Raw genomic sequence first — 25,835 nt, 5'->3', positions numbered from 1 at the left:
GCCTATGCAAAATTAAACTCGAGTATGATATAGCCTAAGGTAATTCTTGAAAACTCCCGGATGACAGACGAATAAAGACAAATGAAAAATTGCAAGTAGAAGTGTCTAAAGAAATAGCAGACGAAAGTTCAAGAATTAACACTGCTACATCGGGCGTTAGGTCAAGGTGGATGTTTAATCGCGACACCGTACTTGGTCGTTTTGACATCCTCCAATCTGTTCAGTAGGCTACATCACAATGTGTTTTGTATATTGCATTGCACATTGTATGTCTTGGAAGCATAAAATATGACAGCATACCGGTCATTGTTTTACAGCTTTTGTATATCTAATTTATAGGTTAATTAATAAACAATGATTGATCCAAGTTCGAGTGAGTACGAGACCGACAATGAAGATGTTCCTGACACGCATCCAAATGCGGATGCGCGTTCCATGGATCGTGCAGGCACTCGTTCGCCAAATCCTTCCGCCGATACCAAATCCATCAACTCAAATCCGGGACCTGCAATGGTAAGCCACACTCACAACATATTTGATGTTCTAATCCTCTTATCGTCAAATCTGCAGGATGGCAGTGGAGGCGGGGATGGTCCCTCGCCGTCTCCGTCGGTTATTAGTGAGGACGCGGAGGCCAAGCAAGAGGAAGAGCGTCGCAAACGAATGCAGTTGTATGTCTTTGTATTGCGATGCATCAGCTATCCGTTTAATGCAAAGCAAGCTACCGAGATGGCAAAAAGACAAACCAAGGTAATTAGTAAGTTGCATAGCCTATTGCTGTTTTGAGTGTCAATCAGAGTTTAAACCTGTGGTACTCAGAAATGAAGTACGGTACTTCTATTTTTTCACAGTGCTCGAGTGGTTATGTTTTTAAACTACTTCTATGTTTTTAAACTACTGCCTCAGTTTTTAGTTTTCAGCCAACTAGGCCTAAAATACTTACATTTTTACTAACTGGAAAATCGCTATGCCTACTTGTACTTCTGTAGAAATTTGCGGCGTTACCGTACTTCTACTTCTGGTTGAGTACCACCGATGAGTACTTTGAAAACCTCCTATCGCCACGTTGGTGCGTTGTAGAAAGAAGTGACACAGCTGCACGAGCACACATTTATGCGGAACTAACGCACAATGCTGACAAATTTTGTTGGTTAGGCCCGTATTGTTATTTTGAGATTTTTCACGGTTAATAGAACTGGCCACGAATTCAAAGGGAGAATGCATTTCAATTAGTCAATATTTTTCTATTGGTCTTATCATCAGTCTGTGGGCTGTAGGCCTTATTATCATGGTGTCAGTTTTCATGCGGATACTTCTACTGAAAAACAATATTTCCAATACTGGCACACTCTAGAAATTTATAGGCAATGTAGCCTACACCTATGTTGTGTGACTAAAATATTAGGTTGAATAGCATGGCGACTAACTAGTTTCGAGAAGTTACTTGTGAACTGTCGAGCGTAACAAAGCTTGTTATTTATATAAGCCTAGAATCTTTTATCTTGATGCCTTGATGACTTTATTGCAAATTTTAATATGATGAGCCAGTTCTCAATCCTCTTGATTTTCAATTTAATCTCTATGCTTCACAGCTTTTCTGTTCCTTCTATTCTAGGCTCTGAGTATTTATAATTTTGTTCGCTTTTTTTCGCTGCCACTCATCGTGTGATGTCAGGTGGACTTTTACAATATAACCGATTGGTCGTATCGTCCCTTTTTTACCCTTGTTGAAAACATCCCTTACATGGTGAGATGAAACATGGATGTATATCTGTCTGTTCGTTCATCTGTTCTGCGGTGTCAGTGAACTTGAAGACTCTCTTCTCAGTTATGCCATCACCCAGATTTATGCATCAAGCAATATGTGTTGACAAAATGTTGCTTGTCGCAAAGCTTGATGAAAACATTCATAAAAGATTTTACGTGTATGTCACAGTATTCTGTGCGCAGTATCCCTCCCATTAGGTGGAAAATATTCAAATTTGGAACAAAGCTATGGGTTATCAACATATTTAGATGAAGCAAATATGTTCCCGGGTGCCTGGGATGATCAAGCGATTACCATTTATTCTGAAACATAATCGAGACCTATTGTAATGCAGTTTTGCATGTGGCGCATGGTATGTCTACCTGTGAATAAATAATCTTGATTGTGGCCCAGTATTAACCTATGATATGACTTTGCCAGCAAGAATTGCGTAAGTATGTGGATAGGTGGATACCCACTGCATTCAGCAACCCCAGGAACTAACAAATGGGAATGTGCATGCATGTGATCCTATTGTGGCCACTACCATCTTTTGTCCTGCCTCCCCTGCGTATAAACAAATAAACAAATTCATATCTTTGAAGTGTTCTGGATTGGCAATGGCATAAATTATTCTTTGCGCTAATACGACAAAACCTCCAATTTTTCACTCCCCTTACATAGCACTGCAGGAATACCATTTGAAAAGAGTAAATACTAGTAGGTTATGAAACTGCATTTTGTCATTGTGTTGCAATCTGCAGTTCTATTTCAATCTGCAAAAACTATACCACATCTTCCTAGTAGGCCCAATTTATAATAATTTGTGCATTTTTATTCCATTCAATCATGTCCGATTAGATGATTTTGTGAACTTCGAGGAGTAGTCTGTCCTTATTTTCAATAATGATGTGACACATCCTTCAGTGATTGCTACCGCTAGTATTTCCAAGTCCTGCTATTTCAAGCTACCACAATCTTGCTCCTGAAACCCGCTAAATCAGATGCATGGACATGGGTACCATTCAATATGCAGACATGAATATTTGTGGCATGTTTTTACCAGTATGAGAGACCGGTATATTCCTTGTATGCACAGGTCAGCAAACAACAGTTGCAAACCATCAAAGATCGTTTTCAATGCTTCCTAAAAGGCCAGACGTCAATCATTACGGATGAAGCATTTTTAAATGCCGTACAGGATTATTATAATGTGAGTGATACATTTTGTGCGTTGCAACTAAAGTAGTCTGCCAGTTATTTGTTCGGTGTATTTGTTTTAACAATGTAAATTTCATTGCTATGATAATAGCACAGCCATATTGCACCGAACGTCATTTTTCTGTACCACAGGGCAGTGTAATCAGTTTCAGGCTGTGAGCGGATCTATTATTCAATTAAAATATATCGACCGCTTGACTGATTAAGTGTTGATATAGTCCGCTCTTCACCGTCATTAATAACTCCACATGCTTGCGCCGAACGCATATGGCATGTGTCTTGTTCCATTTTACATTTATTTATTTTTGTTATGGCCAAAGAAGTCATCTGTTTATCTTGTGGGTGTAATCGCGTCTATGTTGGCATTGCGGCAATGTAACAATGTCCGTCAATAAATTCTGGATAGCGGCCGATTCAAATTTTTAACATATCTGAACAAAGGGATGGACATCGATTTTCTAACGCAATGCATGGCTTCAATATTTGCAAAATCCTGAAATAGTTCTAAAGTTATGGATAAGAAATTGGTTGGTTATGATGACGTCAGTGGAAAATGATTAGCCTGCTTGCCAGGCCTCAGGCAGGTGCTCTTGCTGAATATTCTTATTGCGCTGGCTAATTTCCAGGCACGCCTTATCAAAACAAGGAACGCTCTCGTGAAATCGGACCAGCCTTCATATAATCTTGCTTTTCAGATTTTCTTGAGAAGCGACAGGGTGGCGAGAATGGTCACCAGCGGCGGGTGCTCGGCCAATGACTTTCGCGAGGTTTTCAAAAATAATATCGAAAAACGAGTTCGTCAAATTCCTGAAATCAGCGGGCTGAGTAAGGAGACTGTGAGTATTGCGGTGATATACCACGTACCTGTGTAGTCCCACCTGGCGTTCACCTTACAATCGAATACACATAATTTTGCAAGTTGATAAACTGTATTGCATCGAAGTATCAAAATTTGTACACAAATAGTTTTCAGAGTTTGCTTCATGTGTTTGTTGACTTCTTCATACAGTCTGCTACAGATGTTTACTCCCATAATACAATATCCTGGTCAAATATAAAAATATCTGCTTATCCCCCTACCCCACTAACTAAGAAGCCTGGCGACTACTCGGAGATCTATCATTTGAGATGAGTAACTGACGCATGATGTCGGGGAATTGCTGTATGATAGATATGAAAAAGACATAATAGATTACACATCTTATCGCAATATTAAGACTCTTACACTGCTTAGCCCAAACACTGCTTCCGATTTCATATCATTACCAATAATATTGAAATTCTTTGTGTAACATCTTTACAACCAGATGATGTAGAGAGAGTGTAATTTTTTAATGCAGGTGGGATAAGACTAGGTGACCTCTGAGGCTGTATCGACCATTCCCATCCGATACCTATTCGTTTTCTTCTACAGCATCTCTCTTTCTCTCTCTCACCTGATATGTTTTTTTGCAGTACTATGTTTGTTGAGGATCAAGATACTGCTATTGTAGGCTTCACTGTTTTCTTTCTGGCATCGCAAAAATGTTGTCAAGCAGGCTTACGTTTAAAGAGTTTCCATATCAATAATGAAAATAGTAACCATCCAGCGTTTTCAAATCTCGCACCATCCATTCCCAGGTGTTGTCATCGTGGATGGTGAAGTTTGACGCTATATATCGCGGCGAGGAAGACACGAGACGACCCACAAACCGACTAGCCCCCTCGGCCGCCTCTGAACTCATTTTAAGCAAGGACCAACTTTACGAAATGTTCCAAAGCATTCTCGACATCAAAAAAATGGAACACCAGCTTCTGTATAACGCTTGCCAGGTGATCAGAGACGGTCCAAGTTGTCATCATTGTTACTAGTGTGGCAGTGACATCGTGAATTTATGCTCAGTACAAGTAGAAGTAACAATTTCTGAGTCTGAAATAGTCTGAAATCATGACCACTTTAGTAAAACGAGCACGCAAAACCTACTCAGGTTCTCTCGTTCAGCTGGACAACGGCGACGAGCAGGCCGCAGCTATAAGAAGAGAATTGAACGGTCGAATGCACGCCGCCGATAAGATCGAAAGCAAGAATAAGTTCCCGAAGTTTTACCTGCGCAACAATGAAATCGAACGGCAGTTGCAGGACCAGTACATCAACGAACTGAAACAGCAGGTATTGTGAACGTGCGGAGGGCGTAATATTTTGTAAACATGGATATCATGTTAGCACTTGGCTCGTTGGTACTATTGAGTTTCCTCGAGTGTAGTGTGGTCGGAAATCGCAATTTTTTCCCCGGACGGGTTAATACTGGGATTTGTGAATATCTGTAACTGAATATCAATGATAGGCATTATGTTCAAAAATATGTACGTTGGAAATCCATGACAACATAGTCTCATGCTTTATTCGCCACTATGCTGATTGTACCAAATTTGGCTCAATTACAACCAGTAGCCGCATTGCTACGGCGGAAAAAAGTTCGTTATTTATTATATAAAAATAAATAAATGACATTTCAAAATTTTCTGTACACACCATGAAATTGTTCAGTGGTCTATAGAAACGATGTTCGTCAAATTTGGCTCCATTCCAACCAGCGGAAGCGGATTGAATTTGAATAAAATAGTATTTTTGGTGGGCACAACTACAATAAATAATCAAAGAATTGGTCACCGTAAATACTATTTTATTCGAATCCAAAAATTTTCGACGGCAATAACTCCCCGCTTCCACTGGTTGGAATTGAGCCAAATTTTGTGAGCATCGTTTCTATAGACAACCTAACAATTTCATGGGGTGAACAGAAAATTGAAAAAAAAGTTGATAATTTTTTTCTAATAAATAAAAAACTTTCTTGGCTTAGCAATGGTGCTACTGGTTGGAATTGAACCAAATTTGGTGTGCAGGCTTCAATTAGGTAACCTAACAATTTTATCAAGTAGCCAGTAGAATTTGAGAAAAAAAGTCATTTATGAACACCCCTAATGTACAAAGGACTCTGCATATTTTAAGTAAAAACATTCTGTCGCCAATACCCCTTCTACCTACTCGAGTTTATTATTTTGTTTGTCTTATCGCGGTTCTTCTGTGCACAGCAATAGCTGCAAATATCTAGATTTGAGGGTAATTTGATACTGCGGTTTGATTGGCGATTCCGTATGTGCGTTGATCCGTTGAAAAATGTGATTAGTACCTCAAAACGTGATGGATTTTATTTGTCTGGAAAGAGTTTAGGAAAAAATTTGAAAAATTTGGATGCAAGATCAAGAAGATCAATACGATAAATTAAGGAGAGAAACATTAAGAGCACTGACCCTTGAGATTCCCTAATATTCAGCCTGAGTGAATGAATATGGGAACACGAATGCCATAGTGCTTGAGTTTGGCTCGGAGAATAGTTATATCGACAGTATTGAATCTCTTCTGTAAACCGAGAGAAATAACAGCAATCGACTTCTTATAATCTAGGTTGGAGTGTCGGGTGAATATTGTATATATGAGAAAAACTTGCTGAAGACACATGTTAGGGTATAGAAATGACATGTAAAAGCGTACAAATTCTTCGGCATAACCATGACAAACGACTATTATTATCATCCAGGTCAACCTCCTGCGCAGTAATCTCGAAACACTGCCGCTGACCCGCGGGTCCGACAAGTCTTACCACCCCACCCGATTACCGCGGCTCCCCACATCTGCTCTGGACCAAGCTTCGGAAGACGATAACACTCTCTCGAAATCCGATGTTGGCCTCCGATTTGCGATCGAGGTTCGCCGATGTGTGTGGCAAACTTTCCCGAGCGCGCCACAGCCCTTTTTGTTCATTAGGTCGTGGTCATCGAGGTCAAAGGTCTGAAGTCGTTGGCCGCTCGCAAGATAGTTTACTGCACGATGGAGGTGGAAGGTAGCGAAAAGAAGCAGACGGAACAGGCCGAGGCCTCGAAGCCATAGTGAGAGAATAATTAATGAATTTGTTCTCGGTTTTGTGTCGATTCTAATCTGATAGCCGGGAATGCGGCCTGGCTTTGATTTCGGAGAGATTAAGAAAGAGATTTTGGTATCGTCACATTTTATGATGCTCGTCACTCATTTGCAGAGCTGGCCGCAATGATTTGAGAACTGAATACATATGTCCTTCTCCACTAAAATTTATATTATCAACAAAAATTATAGCTTATAAAACATCCAGTGTCTCATAAGTCGTCGAATATGCGGTTGTAGATCGTCATCGTTGATTTTTGATTGGTTTTGCTATTGATTTCAGCCGATTTCCACGGCCTTGCAATTAATTTTTCATAAGCAGAGTGTCTACTAGTTCGTATCGCGGGACAGATCCGCGATTTGATTGATGGCAACGATAAATTCCCCGTACCTACCACTCGCTGATATTTTGCAAAACATGATGAAGACATGCCAATTCCCGCGTGGTAAATTATTTATTTTGGTTGCGAAAATATGATAGATTTTCTAATTGGTTCTATTGCCTGGTGCTGACTGTTTTGCTTGTCAACTAACAGCAACATGATATTACGGCTTGTATCCTGTCGTTTTATGTAACGTTAAAGTCGCAATGAATCATAAACTTGATGCGAGCTGTATTGTTTTACCGTTAGCTGGAACACGCAAGGAGATTTTGTCACGTCTCAGCCGCTTCCGGTGGTGAAGGTGAAACTATTTGCCGAAAGCACAGGAATGCTATCCATCGACGATAAAGAACTCGGCAAAGTACTGACCATTTAATCATATTCTAGATATTGTCCATGGATGCAATTTGAAACGACCTGCACGCACGACAGTTGTTAATTTGGATTGTTTCGACAAATTTCCAACACATTAGATGTGTAAAAAACCTGCATCTGTCTTGGTAAGCCTGTACTAATGTCACCGGGCGAGAATAATAACGTTTAACCTGCAACCTGGAATTTAGTATTCATCAGATGCAAGGAAGACCCGCATTTTCCAAATTTCATGAGTAGTTTTGTTTTTTCACTGCCTTCATTCTCCATGCCGGTGTGTTCCTTCCAGGTTATCATACACCCGAATCCTAACACTCCAAAGTCGCCCGATTGGCACAACATGACCGTCCCAAAAAACAGTCAAGACACAGACGTGAGTGCCGGTGAATGCATTTTTTTGCGTGCAGCCTTGTTACGCCTTATTTTTGCCTTGTAGATGAAAATAAAACTCATCGTGAAAGTGGAACGGCCACAAAATATGAAATACTGCGGATATCTCTACGCGCAAGGCAAAGGCGTATGGAAAAAATGGAGGAAGCGCTTCACGATTCTTGTTCAGGTGTGTGGGCGAAGATTTGTTATGTAACACATGCAATGGGTCAGTTAGTTTGCCGTGCTAATGGTAGTTAGTAGAAATTTACTAAACTCCTGAGCTTCACCAAACGTATGCGCTCGGAAATATAGAACTACAATGTCATAATGAAAGAATTATTTTAACGACAATTTTTACCCTGTAAAAGTTCTCACTGATATGTTTTTACCTGTATTGCCTACAGCCTACTATCGCTACTGTAATGTATCTTATCTCTAGGGGAAAATTAATATGCTTTTAACCTATTTCAAGAATTTTGCAGTATCTTTCCTTTGTTGCATTCTATTTTGTTACTGAATCTTATGCTGGTCATTGGTCAGTGGTCATCACCAAGTAGAATGTCTTTTCTGATACTGTTGTCTTGATCAAGTGTCAGAATCTAGTACTGGTGCGTTGGGTGCTCTTTTCTTTATTCGTGAGATGATTAAAATAGTGACTTCTTTCGACCGCAAATGTAGTAGTACGTTCTGTCAAGTTACGGGGAGACAACAGATGGCCTTTGGATATAAAAAATTACACTATTGATTATCGGGAGCTCAATGCCAATAGATCCCAGCTGTAGATATTGATTTATGGCGATTTGTAGTGCTACTGATGATTAAAATCTATTATGTTGACACTCTATGAACCTTTGCCGAGACTCTATGTGACTCCCCCAAGCATTTTTCGGTGGTGACTCTTTTGTTTACGGAACCATGGAGTAAAATTTCGGTGACTTTTTAGACGGTATTGATCCGCAAATATGCAGGTGTTCTTCACCGTTGAATATAATTTTTATCTCTGCCTACATATCCAAATAGATTTGGTCGATGGTGGATTAAATTCATATCCTAGTCGCGCTATTTATATTTCATCCCTTGTATTGTGGCAACTCGCAGTCTTGTTTTCGATACTTCCACACGCAATTACTCACTGAATCACGTACCGCTTTTGATACGTAGTGAATGTCTGCACGCTTCGGGGTGAAGACACCGTTATTAAGCAATTTTTATAAATTACCGATTGCGTGATGTAAATTGACTCCAACAGCTCAATTCAGATCTACTAATTGCAAAAGTAATTGGCCCACAGTGACCGTATTTCTAGGCTTGTAGTGTGTGCAGTTCTTATTTTGGCATTCATTGGTCTGGTATCAAACTTTCATTCCTGCAAGTGATGTCTGCAATGAGATAGACTTTTTTCTATTCAGTCGGTTTTTGGCATTATTGCAATCTGCTCACAAGTTGAATTGTTATTGGGATGGATGCTTTCCTCATTATTCCTATTTATTGGTAGGAGCTAATGCCCACAACAAACATTCTGCAGTTACGTTCTGGTTATCAACAGACTTCCACATATTGTTATTGTGAACTTATGAGGTGTCAAGTAGAGGGATTATCAGGACACTTTTCTAAAATATGCAGGTGTCTCAGTATGCATTTGCAATGTGTACATATCTGGATCGTAAGTCGGAACCAAACGAAATGCTGCAGCTGGACGGATTTACCGTCGACTATTCAAGCCCGGAGCCGAATCGCGAAGGAGGAAAAGCTTTTTTCAACGCTGTGAAAGAGGGGGAGAGCGTCAGCTTTGCAAGGTCTGTGAGGCTTTTATAAACTCTGGCGTAATTAGCAATATCACGGAGCGCATAAAACTGCCGACACAAAAATAGCAAGTTTCCGAGTGCACTTTTTTCATTTACATACTCGACTCTGCACGTGCATAAGTTCTACAATAACACCCTACCTGACATTTTCTCGAACTACTTTACACCTATCAGTGAACACCATTCTCATTTTACAAGAGGTTCTGTTATGAATCTGTATTTACCTAAGGCCCATCACAAAACCATTGCCTATCAAGGTCCTCTAATATGGAACTCCATTCCTTCGCATATTAGGAGCAATACTTTATATGTATTTAAAACCATGTATCGTGCCTTCCTTATTGAGTCATACAAAAGCTAAAATGTATTTTCAGTGTGAACTAGTACCGGTCAACATATCTTGTTTGCTTCAGACCAGTACACTTTATATTCATTTCCTCCGTTTTTCCTAACATGTGCTCTTACATTTATTCTGTCAATCTTACAATTCACTGTTACAGTACGATGTATGCAATTTATAGCCAATCTACTTCGATCAGCTGCAGCAGACTCGATGATCAACAGATCACTTTGCTGCAGCTTCATCTTGCAATCGTAAAACATCCTATCCTATGAACTGTAAATCGTATTCGTACACATCTCATTTACTTTGAAATTGACACTGTTACCATTTTTTTGTATGTGTCCAGTTTATGCTATTTTGTTGCCTGTTTTGTTATTTTGCGGTGATGAATAAAAAAATTCTCTCTCTCTCTCTCTCTGCGAGTTCCCCCTGATCACATTTAAACACGGTTCTCTGGTATTCCCCACGTGACACAAATGGTGCTGTCTATAGAAGCAAATATTTATATTTTAAGGGACACTGAGCTCGAAATAGAACGTGGTCTCATTTAAATTGAAAGTGTGAAAAAATAATTTGGCAACAGCCATTTTTCTAAGAAAGCCATCATATTTGAACTACAGCTAGAGCATTCACCGATCACTCGGAGAACAAATTGTATAGTTTGATACAATATTATCCAGCAATTTCGCTAAGGGTTAAGAAGCGATAATGCGTCACCTCGATACCACCGAGTCAGATGAAGATGTTGACGCTGTAACTTTGATTTTAGATCACATATTTAGAGCGCAGTGCCCCTTTAAAATATGTCACAATGATGATACTTATGTTATGTGGCTTGGGCTTATTTCCATATGAATATATTAGTCAATTGTAGCCTATACTTAAGTTCTGTGCCTCGAAGATTCCCGTCTGATTAGACTTTCATATGGCCTCTGAGATATTTTCTAATTGTGCTCCACACTCAACAAGCCCAGAAAATTAGGACAAAAATTCATCGATCCATCTTGCCGATGCAATGCGACTCTAGTATTTTAAGTCAATTCCAAACGTCCGATTTTCACAGCGACGACGAGCAAGACAGAATTCTGTGGGTGCAGGCCATGTACAGGGCAACGGGGCAATCGCACAAGCCCGTGCCACCGACGCAGGTCCAGAAGCTGAGCGACAAGGGCGGCAAGCAGGGACAGGTGGACGCGCCCATTTCCCAGTTCCGTGAGTTTGTTCACTAGCTCGTTTTAATACGACATTGCGCATTGTGAAATTAGGAATGGGATACTCGCTTCATTTTTGGAGTTCATTGATTCTGTAGTGGTGCAATTTGTATCCTTGCATATTTTCTAGGAGGCTCTGTATGCCTGTGAAATACTTGAATTGAGCAGCATCTAATTAACAATCCTGTCTACACCAGTAATTACAACGAAAACACCATCTTTGCGTTGATTTCTAAGCGCAGATCTGCATTCCTTTGAACAGTATTGGATTCAGCTAGCATTTAAATTACGTAATGCGAACTCTTCTGTACAAAATGTGTTCTTTTAAACTCTACAATTTTTAATTGATACGTACTGCTACTTTTGTCTGTTGAATGTCTCTCCGTGTATTGTATAGTGGCAATGCTCACTTGTGAGCTTGTTGCAACTATGTTGTTGCATTGTTACGTCATGCTTCACCAAATTATTTTCCGTTTGAATATTTGTATATATTATTCTTGTCATCACTTTTGCTAAGGGGCACACGAAAAGTCTTTGAGGTAAATTATGCTGAAATGATGGCAATCTTGAAGTCAATATTCAAGCTTGTGAAATCGTGAGAAAAATCGTGGTCGGATTTTTGATTTGTGATTACACGGAGATTTTACATATCTGATCCCGGGGGACGGATTGCAAATTTCGGTCAATATCTTGGCCGGGCTGGAGGTTTCCAACCATATTTTCAAGAATATGTAGAATCCATTTCTTTTACCTCACCCGTCATGTTGGCAGCGGTTTATTCGCGGTAAATTCTGGATATCTGACCTCGAGCTTTGTAACTCGTTCTAATGAGCCGTCGTGTGTACCGGTATGTGGGTACTGTGTAGTCGCTCTTACCAAACGTGTATCATTATTTTGTTTTTCACTCCATTGTTCTTTGCGGCAGATGCGGACAGGGCACGCAAGCACGGCATGGACGAGTTTATTGCGGCGGACCCCTCGAAATTCTCTCACGCCACCCTGTTTGAGATGTTGCAGAGATTGACTTTGTCCCATCGTCTTGACGACTCTTACTCGTGCCTGGTATGTTGCTGCGAAATAATACTCTATGAAGTTCCTCGTCCTTGTGGTGATCACAGCATATCGTGTTAGGATCTTTTGAATTTTATATCTACTGTATATTGTATGATTTTGCGACGATCAAAGCGGTTTTAAGAGTCATTTGTCACCCGTATGTGTATTTGGTGCAATATAGCTCATCACATAGGGTCGACGTAAAAGATATTAAGCACACACATATACACATCCAGCTACCATTCAGATATATATATATATATACTTGTGAAACAAAGAAATAATGCATATAGAAAATATGTGGAAGAAATAAATGCATGTATTTGTTAAAACAATCATACATAATTGCGGGACGTATAACAAATGTGAAGTAGACAATAGATTGATTGGATTACTTCAACATGCTGGAAACTGATCCATTGGTATCGCTGGAGTTATAGTAGTAGGCGGGTCTAGGAAGTCCAATGAGTCGACGTCTGTGAAATGCTTCAACAAGCGGAAGCGATTTGTCAAGATTATTGTAAAAGTGATGTCTTACAAAGTGTAGGGATTATTGTTGGTACGTTTAGTCAAGTCTGGAATATATTGTGCTATCATTATGTCTCGGTCTCACTGGCAGGCCACTTTCATCATGTCATCATGCTGTAGCATTCCCTGCTCTTTGTGTTTTGGAATTCCCGTTGCTTTGTGCACGGTTCCGACATCGACTCAATCAATGCATAATTTATGCTATCAGGCCACTTTGCCGCCAGAACGGGTATTGCCGATTTCATGGTGGATGTAGTATTGCTTTGGACGTTTCGTGAGGTCTGTCACTTCCTATTTTGCGGTGGGCTGTCTTTGAAGTCTTAGTCATCCTAACAACGTGATCCCATCGAAATTTGCGTGGCTAACATGGCTGTCGATATAGTTTGCGTCAAACTGATGACGCATGGTGCGACATTAATTGAGGAGGGAAATTCTCGATATCTTTTCGCAGGCACTTGACTGATTTTGAAAACTTCACACACTTTCAAAGTGCTGCGGATCTTTCTATTTGTGTTGACTTTTGAAATTAACAGCATATCACAATGCACACAATAAAATCTCCGTGTCATTGGCGAAAACTAATTGGTATCCTCAACTTGCAGACCTTTATCATTTCAAAACAGGGTTTCCGGTCACGGTAAACCTCCAAGAATCAAACCAAACCTAACAAAAATGACGCCGACAAAATTATGCAACTCAATAAAAGACGGAAACGTTAATTAAATGTGAAATTTTCTGCTGTCTTTTTGATATTAAGACATATTTTACGTGATTCGATTGGAGTTTCGGCAAGTCGAAGTCTTGATGAAACCAGTAACTTTTGTCTGCTGTGGCCATATTTTACTGGCAAATTTTATTTGAAAGTCTTACATTTCACATAAAATTGGTTTTGAACAGGTAGTAGGTTGTTTTTAAACACTGCGACACAATGCACGTTACGTCCAAAGCTGACCATGAACTCTACACCATGTCACAATTCAGCAAACTATGTCCTAAATTTATGTCAATAGTTCCAAATCTTATATTTCAAGTCTCTAATTAACAGACAAGCTTTCATGTTCTTGCATTTTGAAATTGAGATATTAAATTGAAATACATATTTGGCGAATCGGCGGTGAAATTGACTGCTGAGAACCACGGTTTTTAATCATGTTTTGACCAGATTAGATTTTTCGTTGTATTGTGTTTTTTCTTGATATCGACATTGTTGGCATCGTACACTCTCATTTTCTACCGTGCTTTCTCCGCAGGGCTGGTTATCTCCCGGTCAGATCTTTGTCCTGGAAGAATACTGCGCAAGATACGGCGTCCGTGGCTGTCACCGTCACCTGTGCTTTTTGACAGGTTGGCGCCAACGTCGCGCTCCGTGATTGCCGCGTTAACGGCAATAAATTCTTTCACAGATTTGCTTCAACGGGCCTCGGAGGGGGCGATGATCGATTCCAACTTGCTGCATTATAGTTTCGCGTTTTGCGCGAGCCACGTTCACGGAAACAGGTATGCCTGACGTTACGTCGATACACAGGGGTTGTCGTACCACCTTATTTATAAGATCTGTCCTTATTTTGTAGGGCAATGTGTTATAAAACTGTACATTGCCCGTATTTCTGAGATGTGCCCTTATTCTTGACTGTGTCAGTGCTCACCGCAGCCCACAATAGCCTCATTGACGATATGAACACAAATAATCGTGCTGCAAATGTTAGCGAGGCTACTCAGACCATAATTTTTGTTCCACATCGATTACAACCCCGCTGATAGCCGGTTGCACACAGTTTTTGAAATTACGCAGCTGCTGTCATTCATTTTATTTTGTTTCGTTAAAATAATGTTTTGCTTAGCGCGACCATTATCTCACTAGAATATACGTTGCTTGGCGGTGCATCGCCAAATATTTCCTTCGAGATCGATCCCATAATCTGGAATGATACCGGCCACTATTAAAACGGGTATCGCTTTGTAAGCTCGGTCTCATGACAAACGCGCATTGCTCGGTCGCTTTACAAGCCTGGCCCCTCAGGAATTGATTCCTAAAGATCTGGTGTTTTGCCTGATTTATGTCATTGATTTTTCGGAACCTCTATCGACAGCTGCTTCCATTAGAAAGTAGGAAAAAGCCGCAGGTCTAAATCTGGCGTGATGCGTAATATCTTGAGAAACGGTACTTTCCGAGTCCTTGGAAGTTATTTTGAACACGGTTTGTGAACTTCGCCGATGAACTTGTCTCAATTGTAGTATCAAATTTATTGCAATGGGGTAACCCTTTTTTCCAATGAAATATACAGTTTTGCTACTTTTTTTCCACTGCGGGAACCATATTCACCTGTTCACCAAAAACGTGTTGCATAAAGCTACTTCTGCGCGTCGAAACAGCATTTCTCCGAGTTAGCGATCAGCACGTGGCATCGTCGCAAAGCACCATGAAATAGTCATGGTCAAGATAGACACAAGTATTCTCGAAGACGCTTACCCGGCATTCTCATTTACCTGCGGCCGCGAAAAGGGTAGATTTTCGGACTTTCCGGGTTTTCATTACTGGTATGACGTAATAGGTGGTAATCGAATTATCAACTGGAATCGCAGCTTAGTACTCAGAATCGAATCACCCAGGTACTCAATCTTGGTAATCAGTAACAAAGGGTTCTACTGTGGGTACTCGAGTAGGTTTTTCCTTCTTGCATTGCTTACACGAGTGGTTATAATTTTTGGCTACTTTAACTTCTACTTGACAGGTTTCGTTTTCTTAGAAATCACTACTTCAACTTGCACTCAGGTAGAAATTTACGTCCTTAATCTTACTCTTACTTAGTACCAATGATGGCTACTTTGACGCCATCTGAGTGTTTCAGGCCAGACGGTATCGGTACTGTGACGGAAGACGAGAGAAATGGTTTTCTCGAAGTGCAGGAACGCTTGAAGAACTATCTGAAGAATCAAATCACCCATTTCCGATACTGTTTCCCGTTCGGTCGTCCAGACGGAGGTCTAAAGTCGACTTTACTGCTACTGGAACGGGTACGTGCGGGAATCGTGGCGATGCGGTTGCCTCGTGCGTCTCGGGCTCATTTTGTGATGAATTATTCATCCGCGACAAACCAGTTGATTCATGAGGTCGTCTGATTGTCGCCGCGGCGATCGTGATCTGTGGTTTTCCATTCGTATGACCTAACGCAGGGACTGGAAACCGGTCGGTCGGCCGACCGGAAAAGTTGCCTGCCCCTGACCTACCGTATGAGGAGGTTGCACCTTTTGTTATTAATATCAACTCAGCTGATTGTTTACCATCTCCCACTGTTGAATTTTAGCTACTGCATTTAAGAGAGTTATCAATACCGGCTGGCATTAAATAGTCGATAATAAAGTACATGGGGGGGTCAGTCATTGTTGCTACTCAACCAGAAGTAGAAGTAACAATGTAAATTTGTACTCAATTACGAGCAACAATAGCAGCTTCGGTTAGAAGTAGAAGGTGTGAAAAGTATCCTAGGAAGTAGTACAAAAAATTTAATTTGTTCGATAGGGACATCCTATTATCGGTTGATCGAAGGTGGCTACTTTAGGGTTCATCTTGGCGACACAAAATGACCGATGACACTACAAATCGGTGGAATTTTTGGATACCATATTCAGTTACTCTGATATAGGTGCTCTTTTGCCTGGTTGTCGTGAAAATATCACTCATAAAAGGGGATGAAAGCACATCACCAAACTGCTTTCTATTTTTTAAACATGAAGCGTAGAAATGAATAAAAGTGAAAGTGTTCTAAAAACATGACCACAAGAGTACAAGTAGCGATACTTACTCGAATACACCAAAATAGAAGTGCATTGGTACTGGCTTGCTATCTTAGTGTCAAATTTGGACATTGACGCCAATATTATGGTCTCACAGACTTGTGACCACGCTCCGTGTTATTTGTAAATGGCTGTTCGCAATGGTACAATAGTTTTAGAGGAATGGCTCGAAGACCGTCGATGAGCCGTGACTACGTTCTATTGCAGGTCATGATGAAAGACCTGACCACGCCGGTCAGTCAAGTAGATTTGCGCGCCGTCATTTCGGAATGTCTCGAGAAAGCAGCCCTTGTGAATTACAGCCGGGTGTCGGAGTATGGGAAAATTGAAGGTATTGTCTGTTAAGGTACCAATGAGATATGACGAGATACGGAAATAGCAAAAATGAGCTTGATTTTTTAAGCTCTGAGCACTATGATGCCAAACATATTTAGAGCCTTCGCAAAATACAGCCTGGAGTTTTTAGCTCATTAGCAAATCTGGTAATCGACTAATTTCCATACATATCTGTATTGGCACTTGCAATACATGCCAGGGCTCGATGATTACAAAATCGAGCTTTGTTATTCGACCGTTGAACAGTGGTATACTAAGCATAACAAGTCCGTACCTCTCATGAAGTACCTGCCAGATTTTTCACTCCATTTGCTCACTTTGCGCTTGCCATTTCTACGATGATTAGTCTTATCGCGACTCTGAGATGTTGTTATTACTTTGGAAAGTCCATGTTCTAATCGGCGGTTGTTTGTCTGCAGAAAACTTGAACTCGGACGGGGTATCGCCAAATCAGAAGCTAGACGCGATTATTCACCTCGCCGAACTCTGCATCGAAGTGGTTCAACAGAACGAAGAACATCATGCCGAAGTATGTTTGCTTGTGTCGTGGGTCATCGTTTTTTACAGTTATAGAAATCAAGTTTTCTTGAAAACGCGACTCGTGTGCTTCCAGCGTTTCCTTAACTTTGTAGAGCTGGTCGATTGTGAATAGATGGCAAATGTGACCCGGGCACAATCGAGTGTGCTTAACTGATTCAAGTTTCGGTCATTCATGCAAATATGTACCTTTTATGCGGTCAATAAAATAGTAATTAGGATTAGTTTCGTGTCATTACACGATGGCAGTGATATATATAGAGCATTGTGACCCTGTGCGTCAATCACTGCTTCTCAAAGACATGTTGTTGTCATCGTAACAATACGCACTGTGCAGTAGGGCTGTTAAAAAAAAAACTTTTTTCCTGAATCTTGCTGGTTACGTGATTAAATCGTTGAGTTGCCTTAAAAACGACGCACACCAAATTTTAATTCATTCCAACCAATAATCGCGGATTTCGTACAGTTTGAAAATTTTGAATTTACCCAAAGATGCAAAAAAAATTTTTCCGTCAAATTTTTCTGTCAACCCCGTGAAATTGTTGCGCTGTCTTCAGAGACGATGCAAAACAAATTTGACTCAATTCCAACCCATAGAAGCGGAGCTATTTGAGTTTTTCTTCAATAATTCGGGGATTATCCTTGATCGGTGGATAATTCAAGAATTATTATCGAAAAACTCAAATAACTCCGCTTCTACGGGTTGGAATTGAGTCAAATTTGTTTTGCATCGTCTTTGAAGACAGCGCAACAATTTCACGGGATTGACAGAAAACTTTGACAAAAAAATTTTTTTGCATCTTTGGGTAAATTCACAATTTTCAAACTGTACGAAATCCGCGATTGTTGGTTGGAATGAATTAAAATTTGGTGTGCGTCGTTTTTAAGGCAACCTAACGATTTAATCACGTAACCAGCAAGATTCAGGAATAAAAGCTATTTTTGAACAGCCCTACTGTGCAGCATTAAGGATATGTTTTGGATGCCTGTTTCAAGTAACTCACTGCAGAAAGAGAGTATCGAATCAACAATTCTAGTTCAGTAAATAATTCTCGGTCGCAATGGGACATAGATCTTCAATTTTCTAATCATTGAAATCAATGTACTCTATTCAGCCATACTAATGAACGTCGTGCACTATTCATTTAAAAGTTCACTGATGTCAAGAAATTCTTTATTAATAGAAATCTCAAAATCTCATCGGATGCTGTGGAATAAATTTGTTTTCCATTGTCATTCTTTTCTATTTGGGTCCAAAGTTGGAATGTTGCCAATCCGTGAGAAAATTTCGACGTTATCAGTTATTGAGCGTTGGCTATCGGTGAAAAAATGTCGGTGTCACATTTGGATATTGATCACATTTTTCTCTTGTTATTGTGCTAGAGCAAGTTTAGGGCTTTGATTTAGTATCCAATCTATTGCCTTTACGCCTTGTTTATCTTGCGAACTTTTTGTACAAGCTGCGCCTCGACGACAAGGATAGAAAGGTACGTGCATGCGGCTGTCGTGGGCAAGATTTCATCAACATCGGCATAAGTTGTGTATTTTTCTCTTGCACATTTTGTATTCTGTTGTTTTGTCTTTGCAGTCATTCGCGTGGTTTAGCGGCGTCATGTCCCGACATTCCGACACGTTCCTGTCCCTGTTTGGCGTCGACATGGACTCGGTGCTCGACCAGCAAGTGCCGGACACGTGGGACAGCTTTCAGCTCTTCCAGATTTTGAACGAATTTTTACTGCCTCACCGTGAGTTTTGTGTGATCCGCCCGCGTAAAAAGTGTACTTTTAACTTTTTGAACTGTACGTTTTCAGCCTCCCTGAATAAAGGCGAGTTTCATCTGCACCTCCAAGATTCCTTTGCACCGCTGGTCATACGGTATATCGATCTCATGGAGACATCCATCGCACAGACGATACACAAGTCATTTTCGAAAGAGGCTTGGGCTACACAAAAGTGAGCGTTGATAATCTTGGACGGATTTTCAAAACAGAAAGTGCTTGGAGTGCAATCATTTGAGTTTTCACCGATATATGATTCATCACAAAAACGATTTAATTTTGGTATTTTGGACTTGGACATGAAAGTCGTTATAGTTTCAATTTTCATGCAACTTTTGAACAAATTTCAGCTGTCGCCGGATTTGGTCACGAGACACAATTTTTTTTAACTGTTTTTTTACTTGGATTTGAAATATTGAATTTGCTCATCTTGGAGCACGACCCATTTCTTTGGGCTTGGGGCCGGCACTGTGATGGAATTTTTCTTGTAGATGGCTGGTTTTGAGCTAGACAGCCGTAGATGCCATTTGAACCCAGGCAGGCTGATTGTGTGACCAGTACTCTAACCACTGCGCTATGGCTAGGACTGAAAGGTCTGGTTTTGGTAATTGGGGCTATCAAACAATTCAGTTTCTGAGTAGAGAGACCCATTTGCTACAACAAACCAAGCATTGTCTAATTTTCAGACTTTTAATTTGAGTACATCTCATTGTTTCTGCATCGTTCAATATCATATCGGGGCGTCTTGTAAGATTCAAAATTTCCACAGCGATTTCGGAATCAGCACAATACTGAAATCGACGCAAGGGAGTGGTACACAATTGAAATCGGGGAACGACACGGGCGATACGGTGTTGCAACAGTTGGAAATGCTGCAGCGATTCATTCGAGACTTGAACTGGCCGCCAGAAGCGTTTGGAATGCACATCCAGCACAGGCTAAAACTCATGACCTGCTCCATGATCAAGAGCGTGATCGCCAGGCATGTATCGTGGTCCAACGCTTTAATATCTCATGTTCAATGCTCTCCTTCCATGTCATCTTGACTTCGCTGCACTTGGTTATGCCGACACGATAGCGTGATGAAGCGTTCGGCTTCTTGATCGGTAAGTCGTGGATTCGATCCCCGGCCGGGTCAGACCAAAGACCTGATTAGTAACACTGGTATCCATGGCCTCCCTGCTAGGCGCTCGAATGCATTACTGGGATAGCATGGAGGGGTGGTGCAAGACTTCGAAAGTCGTAGAAGGCTATATCTACACATCTTTTGTCCAACGGCATATGCACACCATGCGCTCATGGTATGCATATGCACAGATCGTGTGTATGTGTATCATGAGCCGGTGTATATGCCACAAAAACATCAAGGACAAAAATAAAATATGTCCTGTCCTTACCTTTCCTATTCTTATATGTTGAAATGCTATATCTTGATCTATCTACATTGTCAAGTTATATCTATATGTAATTGATTAATATAATGATATTGAAATACCCCATTCGTTCAGAGTTAGTTGAAACAGTTGATTGACGACCTGATTTGCTACCGAAACAGAAACATGAACATGATTTTTCATGTGAGATTATTTACCTACCACCCAATCACGTATTCCTAGTGAAACAGTCATTAGATAAATCCCACATGCTAGTTTTTAATCTGAACTTACCTCATCCGTTATGCCGCCTTTGATTCGGCATATATCGATCGGCTTCAAAGATTTTGTGAAAGCAATTTTTTAACGATGAATATCGCACTTGAACTTTTGCATTGATTTGCTCCAGAGTGCAATCAATAGATCTTCTAGGGCACTTTTTGCGCGCTGCTCCTGATACCAAGTTGTGGAGTGATCTATTCTGTCTCAGCGTTTCAACATCGATGACTGTCAGTGATTTCCCGAATTAGACGAATCTAAAGTTGAAGGATCTGCGAATCATTGCTGCACAATCATGGCCAGTTTATTGCAGTAAAGATGTCACAATACCTACCGTGACATTCTGCATCTCTTTTGCTGAAGCTCCTATCCAAAAGTCCCACCAGATCGACTCAACCTCGCATAATCTGTATGGCATGTAGCAGTACATTTTGTAATCCATTGTACAATTTGGAAGAAATATTCAAAGATTTCACTCGCTGACTGAAAATGTTATTTGGCCAGCCAATCGTTGGCTGAAGGCTGTTCCTATGAACAAATGATTCATGATTAAGTTTTACGTTGCATATGATATGGAGACACACCGCCAAACGTAGCAACGTCATAGTAAAACATACGGCTTAGTAAACAATTCCCACAATGCTATTTAGATCTCTGTCTCGTTTCGAAGAAGCAATCGGCAGAATCAAGGTGTCCACAGATTTGGAATTGACGACGAATCCTTGCGTGTTGATAAACATTATCCTCGAATGCCGGTTAGTGTGTTGGATTGACTATCCTTTTCTCAATATCATCGCACATGCTTACGCTACACGCAGAAACCGTTCCCCGAAGCTGTGCGAGCCAGGCTTAGATCCAGGGAAAACTCACCAAATTTATCACACCGAGGTTGAGAAAGCTGTGGAGAGCGCTTTTCAATCCGTTGAGGAAATTCTCGTCGATAAGGTAAGACAACGACTATGGTATTCCAACGTAAGGGCTGGATATGTTGGTGCAATCTGTTGCAAAAACATTCCAAAACAAATACCACTAACTGCGGTCGCATTTATGCCTTGATGCACTAAACTTAAAACAGACATACTCTCACTGAAACAGAAGTTGAAAAACGAAATCGTAGATGGTATGAAACCCCAACCAAACCCCTAATGTTCCTGGTTGAACTGCGTATATACGGCCGTATTCCAGTTACATGCATTCTCAACTGCTAAGACTTTTCGCCGAATCCCACTGGTCTAATATTTCAAAGTACAACTCTATACAAGTCTACTTGGGATCAGTAAAAGGTTTTGAAAATTCTTTGAGAATGCCGCTGAGTAAAATTTCATGGCCTGCCTGTGAAGTTGGTATCGCAGCTGCTTGTGGGTTGGTAGCAGGGTGCGTGACCCATATTATTCTGCTGGTTTCAAATTTTTTTAAATGCAAAAATATTATCGAACGCTCATGAATGGATCATTAGCCCCGAAATGCCTCAAATCTGCTGAAGTCAATATTCTCATAGCTTCCTCCCGAATGTGTGGATGGATATGGTCTATTTGATCAGTTAGGCTTTCTCTATGACAGCTCATCAAAGTGTTGGAGCTGGTGCTGAGTAAGCTGTCCAGATATGACGAGGGCTCGTTCACTGCATCATTGCTGTCGCTGTCTGTATGTACCTTCTTATCACTCCTTTTCTTAGGTAACGCCGTATAGTTAGATCAGGGGTCGCCAACTCAAATCGGGTCGCGGGCCACTTTTCAAATTTCGCAGCGGCCGCGGGCCGAATGAATTCAATATCGGTATAAACTAGGCAACCATCGTTTCGGAACTCTACGTCAGTACAACGCCGTGCTACATAATTTAGGCAATGGGCGTAGTGACCACAAAAGAAGTAATATTTTATCAAAAGAATACAAATACAACAAAAAATCATTATCATTCTTTTCATTTTATTTTGAAGTCTGAGCTGTGCACGATACTGGAAACGCTTTTCAGCGAATAAGGACTCGATATTGGGGCTAGCGAGATACGGTACTAGCTGAAATACCATCTCCACGTAAAGTTTGATCTTGTGGGGAAGCCCTAAGCCAGTGGTTCTCAAACATTTTAAGACACGCCCCCCATAATGATACTGAAAACTTTCGCCCCCCCCCCCCCCTTATCGTCATATCACAAAATGCAACCAGAATGCTAGCGATCCCAACGGATAGTTTGATGGCATTGAAGGTTATGACTGTTGATATACACAAAATACACGGAACATCCACGAAATATAAAGTTGATGTAAATCGCACGGAGCGCGAAAAATTTTTCAGTTGACCGCAGCCCCGCACCCTCTTCAGATGCTTTCACGCCCCCACAAGAGGGGCGCGCAGCCCGGCGAACCACTGCCGTATTCCGTTTTATAGGCGTCTCGATCTTGGCAGTGTTTTGGTCATTGCACGTCAAGGCAATATGCCCAGCCCATTCGTTCCAGCAGATTATTCTCCCTCGCTGGAATGCTGTTGTCATCTCCAAAGCCGTTTTAGCTAGTGACGAATAGTGATGTTGGGCACAGGAGAATAGCTTATTTCGAAACAACAACAACAACAACAATAATTGAAACTGCATTTCAAAATCGTTTTCTCAGTTTTCTTCTGAAATCTCAAATCACGTCGCGGGCCGCACTATTTTGCGGCCCGCGGGCCGCGTGTTGGTGACCCCTGAGTTAGATGGCATGTTTCCCCATGTAGTTTCGCTGGTGGTAAGCTGATTGTGCATTGGCATCAATAATTATTTATCAGAATCGAATGCCAAGTAGTACCAAGATCTTTTTGTTTGTTATAAAGGAAAGATACGTTCGCTGAGATAAGATTTTGATTTTTTTCTTTTCTTAAACTTGACCGTAACTTACCGAGTTTTCCATGCGATTACGTTCTAGAGGAAATTGTACATTAAAAATATTATTGAATACCGATATCTTTGGCAGGTCGGAAGTCCTTGGTAGAAGTGGAAGACAAAGGTTTGAAAAATATTCCAACTAGCTTCAGAAAGCAATGCTGAAAATGCAGAAAGCCATGTATTTTTCAACATTCGAAATCACAAAATACGTATCATCCGTGATGAATATAGTAGGACTGGTGGTGCTATTTTGGTGCTATCTCCCATACTTTTTAATCTTATGCGCATTATCTCCTTGAAAAAATACAAAATATACTTGAAAATCAATGTCAAAGTAGATGGTAGCAAAGCTATACTAGCTAATAATGGAAAAAGTACTTGGAAAATTCGACATTATAAGCCTGTGTCCGTTAAGAAACCCGGTATGGAATTGGCTGACAAGTATGTTGAGTTCATGCGGGTCAATCAAGATATCCTCCGAGAAAAAATCAGCGACGAGTATTTCGTGGAGAGTCTCTTCAAGGTAACTGCATTCCTTTTTTCCTCCATATGCGATTGTGCAATTAATTTCCGTCGGCTCGGCTATAGCGCTGGTACGATAGCAGCGTGAAGCTGATCAAGGACTGGCTCATGGAGAGAAGCGAGATCCAGCTGCACGTCTACCAGTTGAAGATATTGATCCGCGTCTTCAAGAAGATCTACAAAGATTTCGAGCTGCAAGGCGTTCTCGACGTTCGAAAGGGCAACTTCGAGATCATCCACAAGAGATTGACGGTTCGTATCGCTTGTCTCTCTTGAACGGGCGGAGATGGTCAACGTGGTCAAGACCTAGAATACTTGTTTTTTTTGCTGACTTGGCCATTGATACTTTTACCTGTTCTTGATTAGGTATTTATGAAGTTACTTGTGCTTGCACTAAGGTGCCCACGATGACTACTTTGACGACCTCTGGCTGCTACTCGAGTATTACCGCATTGCCTAGATGCGCATTACCTATTCCGCTTCATTCATGTCGATTTTCAGTTGACCCTGTCCATTAGCCCAGCTGTAAAAGCTGTAAAGGAGGACGAATTGCCAAAAAGGCGGACATTTTAAATTTCCTGAAAAAGGAGGACGTATGGTAACCCTACGCAATATGATCAATGACGCTGCAAATGGATACAATGTTTGAAAAAATTTTGAGAGTTTCTGCGATGACTGTTTCATGCTTTTTTATGACCGTTTCACACAAGACTGGTACATGCCTCTACCAAAACTACAATCTACTTTTCAAAATCTGTAGTGTAAAAGTTAAGTTGAGCCTAAAAGAGTGCCCGATTCGAATTAAGTCTCCAAACGTAACCAATTGAGCCCGAGTAGGTGGCGCAAGTGGTTATGGTTTTAGACTGCTTGACCATCTCTAGTAACACTGTAACAGTCATCTTTCAACACTAAACAAGGGTTCAAACTCCTGGAGTGCTTGCATCCGCCATAACCCCTCTTCTGCCTGAATCGTAGGTTGAGGAAGCCACGGCGTCGGTCACCACCGGCGCGCTGGGTCACAGCATCACCATGAAAGACTCGGACGACGAATATGAATCGGAGGACCGGCGCGAATCGTGATTCTGCCGGAGTGTTGTTTTTTTTCACCTTCTTAAATGGAATTTTGCCTGGTGCAATATTATTGCAGTATACGATAATTATGAGGTATTCTTCATCCAGTGTAGTGTCTGTCGGCATCGTCTTTATTTCATATACTATATCTGTTTGTGTTTATGCACTGTAACTACTGTAAACATGACTGTCTAGTTCGAGCGTGTGTGTATGTCGCTTTGTAGGAGTGACGACTCGTGGTGTTATGACAGGCTGCAGTTGGCGTAGCACGGGAAAGCTTGCGTAAAATGCTCTT

At 40.9% G+C, this 25,835-nt stretch overlaps 1 protein-coding gene across 4 annotated transcripts; it reads left to right on the top strand.

The window, feature by feature from the left end:
* LOC145454003 (calcium-dependent secretion activator 1-like) lies at positions 1-25,741 on the top strand. 4 transcript variants are annotated; one of them, XM_080331975.1, is made up of 30 exons: positions 1-513; positions 571-750; positions 1,676-1,747; positions 2,847-2,960; positions 3,664-3,804; positions 4,589-4,780; positions 4,950-5,117; positions 6,547-6,714; positions 6,774-6,895; positions 7,559-7,670; positions 7,971-8,054; positions 8,118-8,240; positions 9,677-9,849; positions 11,265-11,413; positions 12,338-12,474; positions 14,244-14,337; positions 14,397-14,490; positions 15,843-16,008; positions 16,996-17,119; positions 17,544-17,653; positions 19,122-19,148; positions 19,250-19,406; positions 19,473-19,614; positions 20,209-20,421; positions 21,742-21,846; positions 21,910-22,036; positions 22,652-22,735; positions 24,363-24,470; positions 24,536-24,721; positions 25,445-25,741. In XM_080331975.1, exons 1-30 carry the CDS (start codon positions 355-357, stop codon positions 25,547-25,549), a joined length of 3,936 nt encoding a protein of 1,311 aa, XP_080188101.1. In that variant the 5' UTR covers positions 1-354; the 3' UTR covers positions 25,550-25,741. The 4 variants fall into 4 exon arrangements, with proteins under 4 accessions (XP_080188101.1, XP_080188102.1, XP_080188103.1 ...); XM_080331977.1 differs by lacking the exon at positions 19,122-19,148 and having other exon boundaries at positions 6-513; XM_080331976.1 differs by lacking the exon at positions 1,676-1,747 and having other exon boundaries at positions 1-750.
* Positions 25,742-25,835: the final 94 nt, after the last annotated feature.

The sequence above is a fragment of the Botryllus schlosseri genome, chromosome 13 (genome assembly GCF_051294905.1).
Source record: "Botryllus schlosseri isolate E-star chromosome 13, Bs_hap1, whole genome shotgun sequence".
NCBI lineage: Eukaryota > Metazoa > Chordata > Ascidiacea > Stolidobranchia > Styelidae > Botryllus > Botryllus schlosseri.
The sequence above is the reverse complement of the archived record's forward strand: the minus strand, read 5'-3'. Positions and strand labels throughout refer to the sequence as shown.

What these genes read in the sequence shown, in the direction of transcription:
- LOC145454003 (XM_080331975.1), top strand. Translation starts at nt 355, where the DNA reads ATGATTGATCCAAGTTCGAGTGAGTACGAGACCGACAATGAAGATGTT. An exon ending in GCCTCCGATTTGCGATCGAG is followed by an intron (nt 6,715 to 6,773) that starts GTTCGCCGATGT and finishes TTTGTTCATTAG; the next exon opens with GTCGTGGTCATCGAGGTCAA. An exon ending in CATCATTGCTGTCGCTGTCT is followed by an intron (nt 22,736 to 24,362) that starts GTATGTACCTTC and finishes GTGTCCGTTAAG; the next exon opens with AAACCCGGTATGGAATTGGC.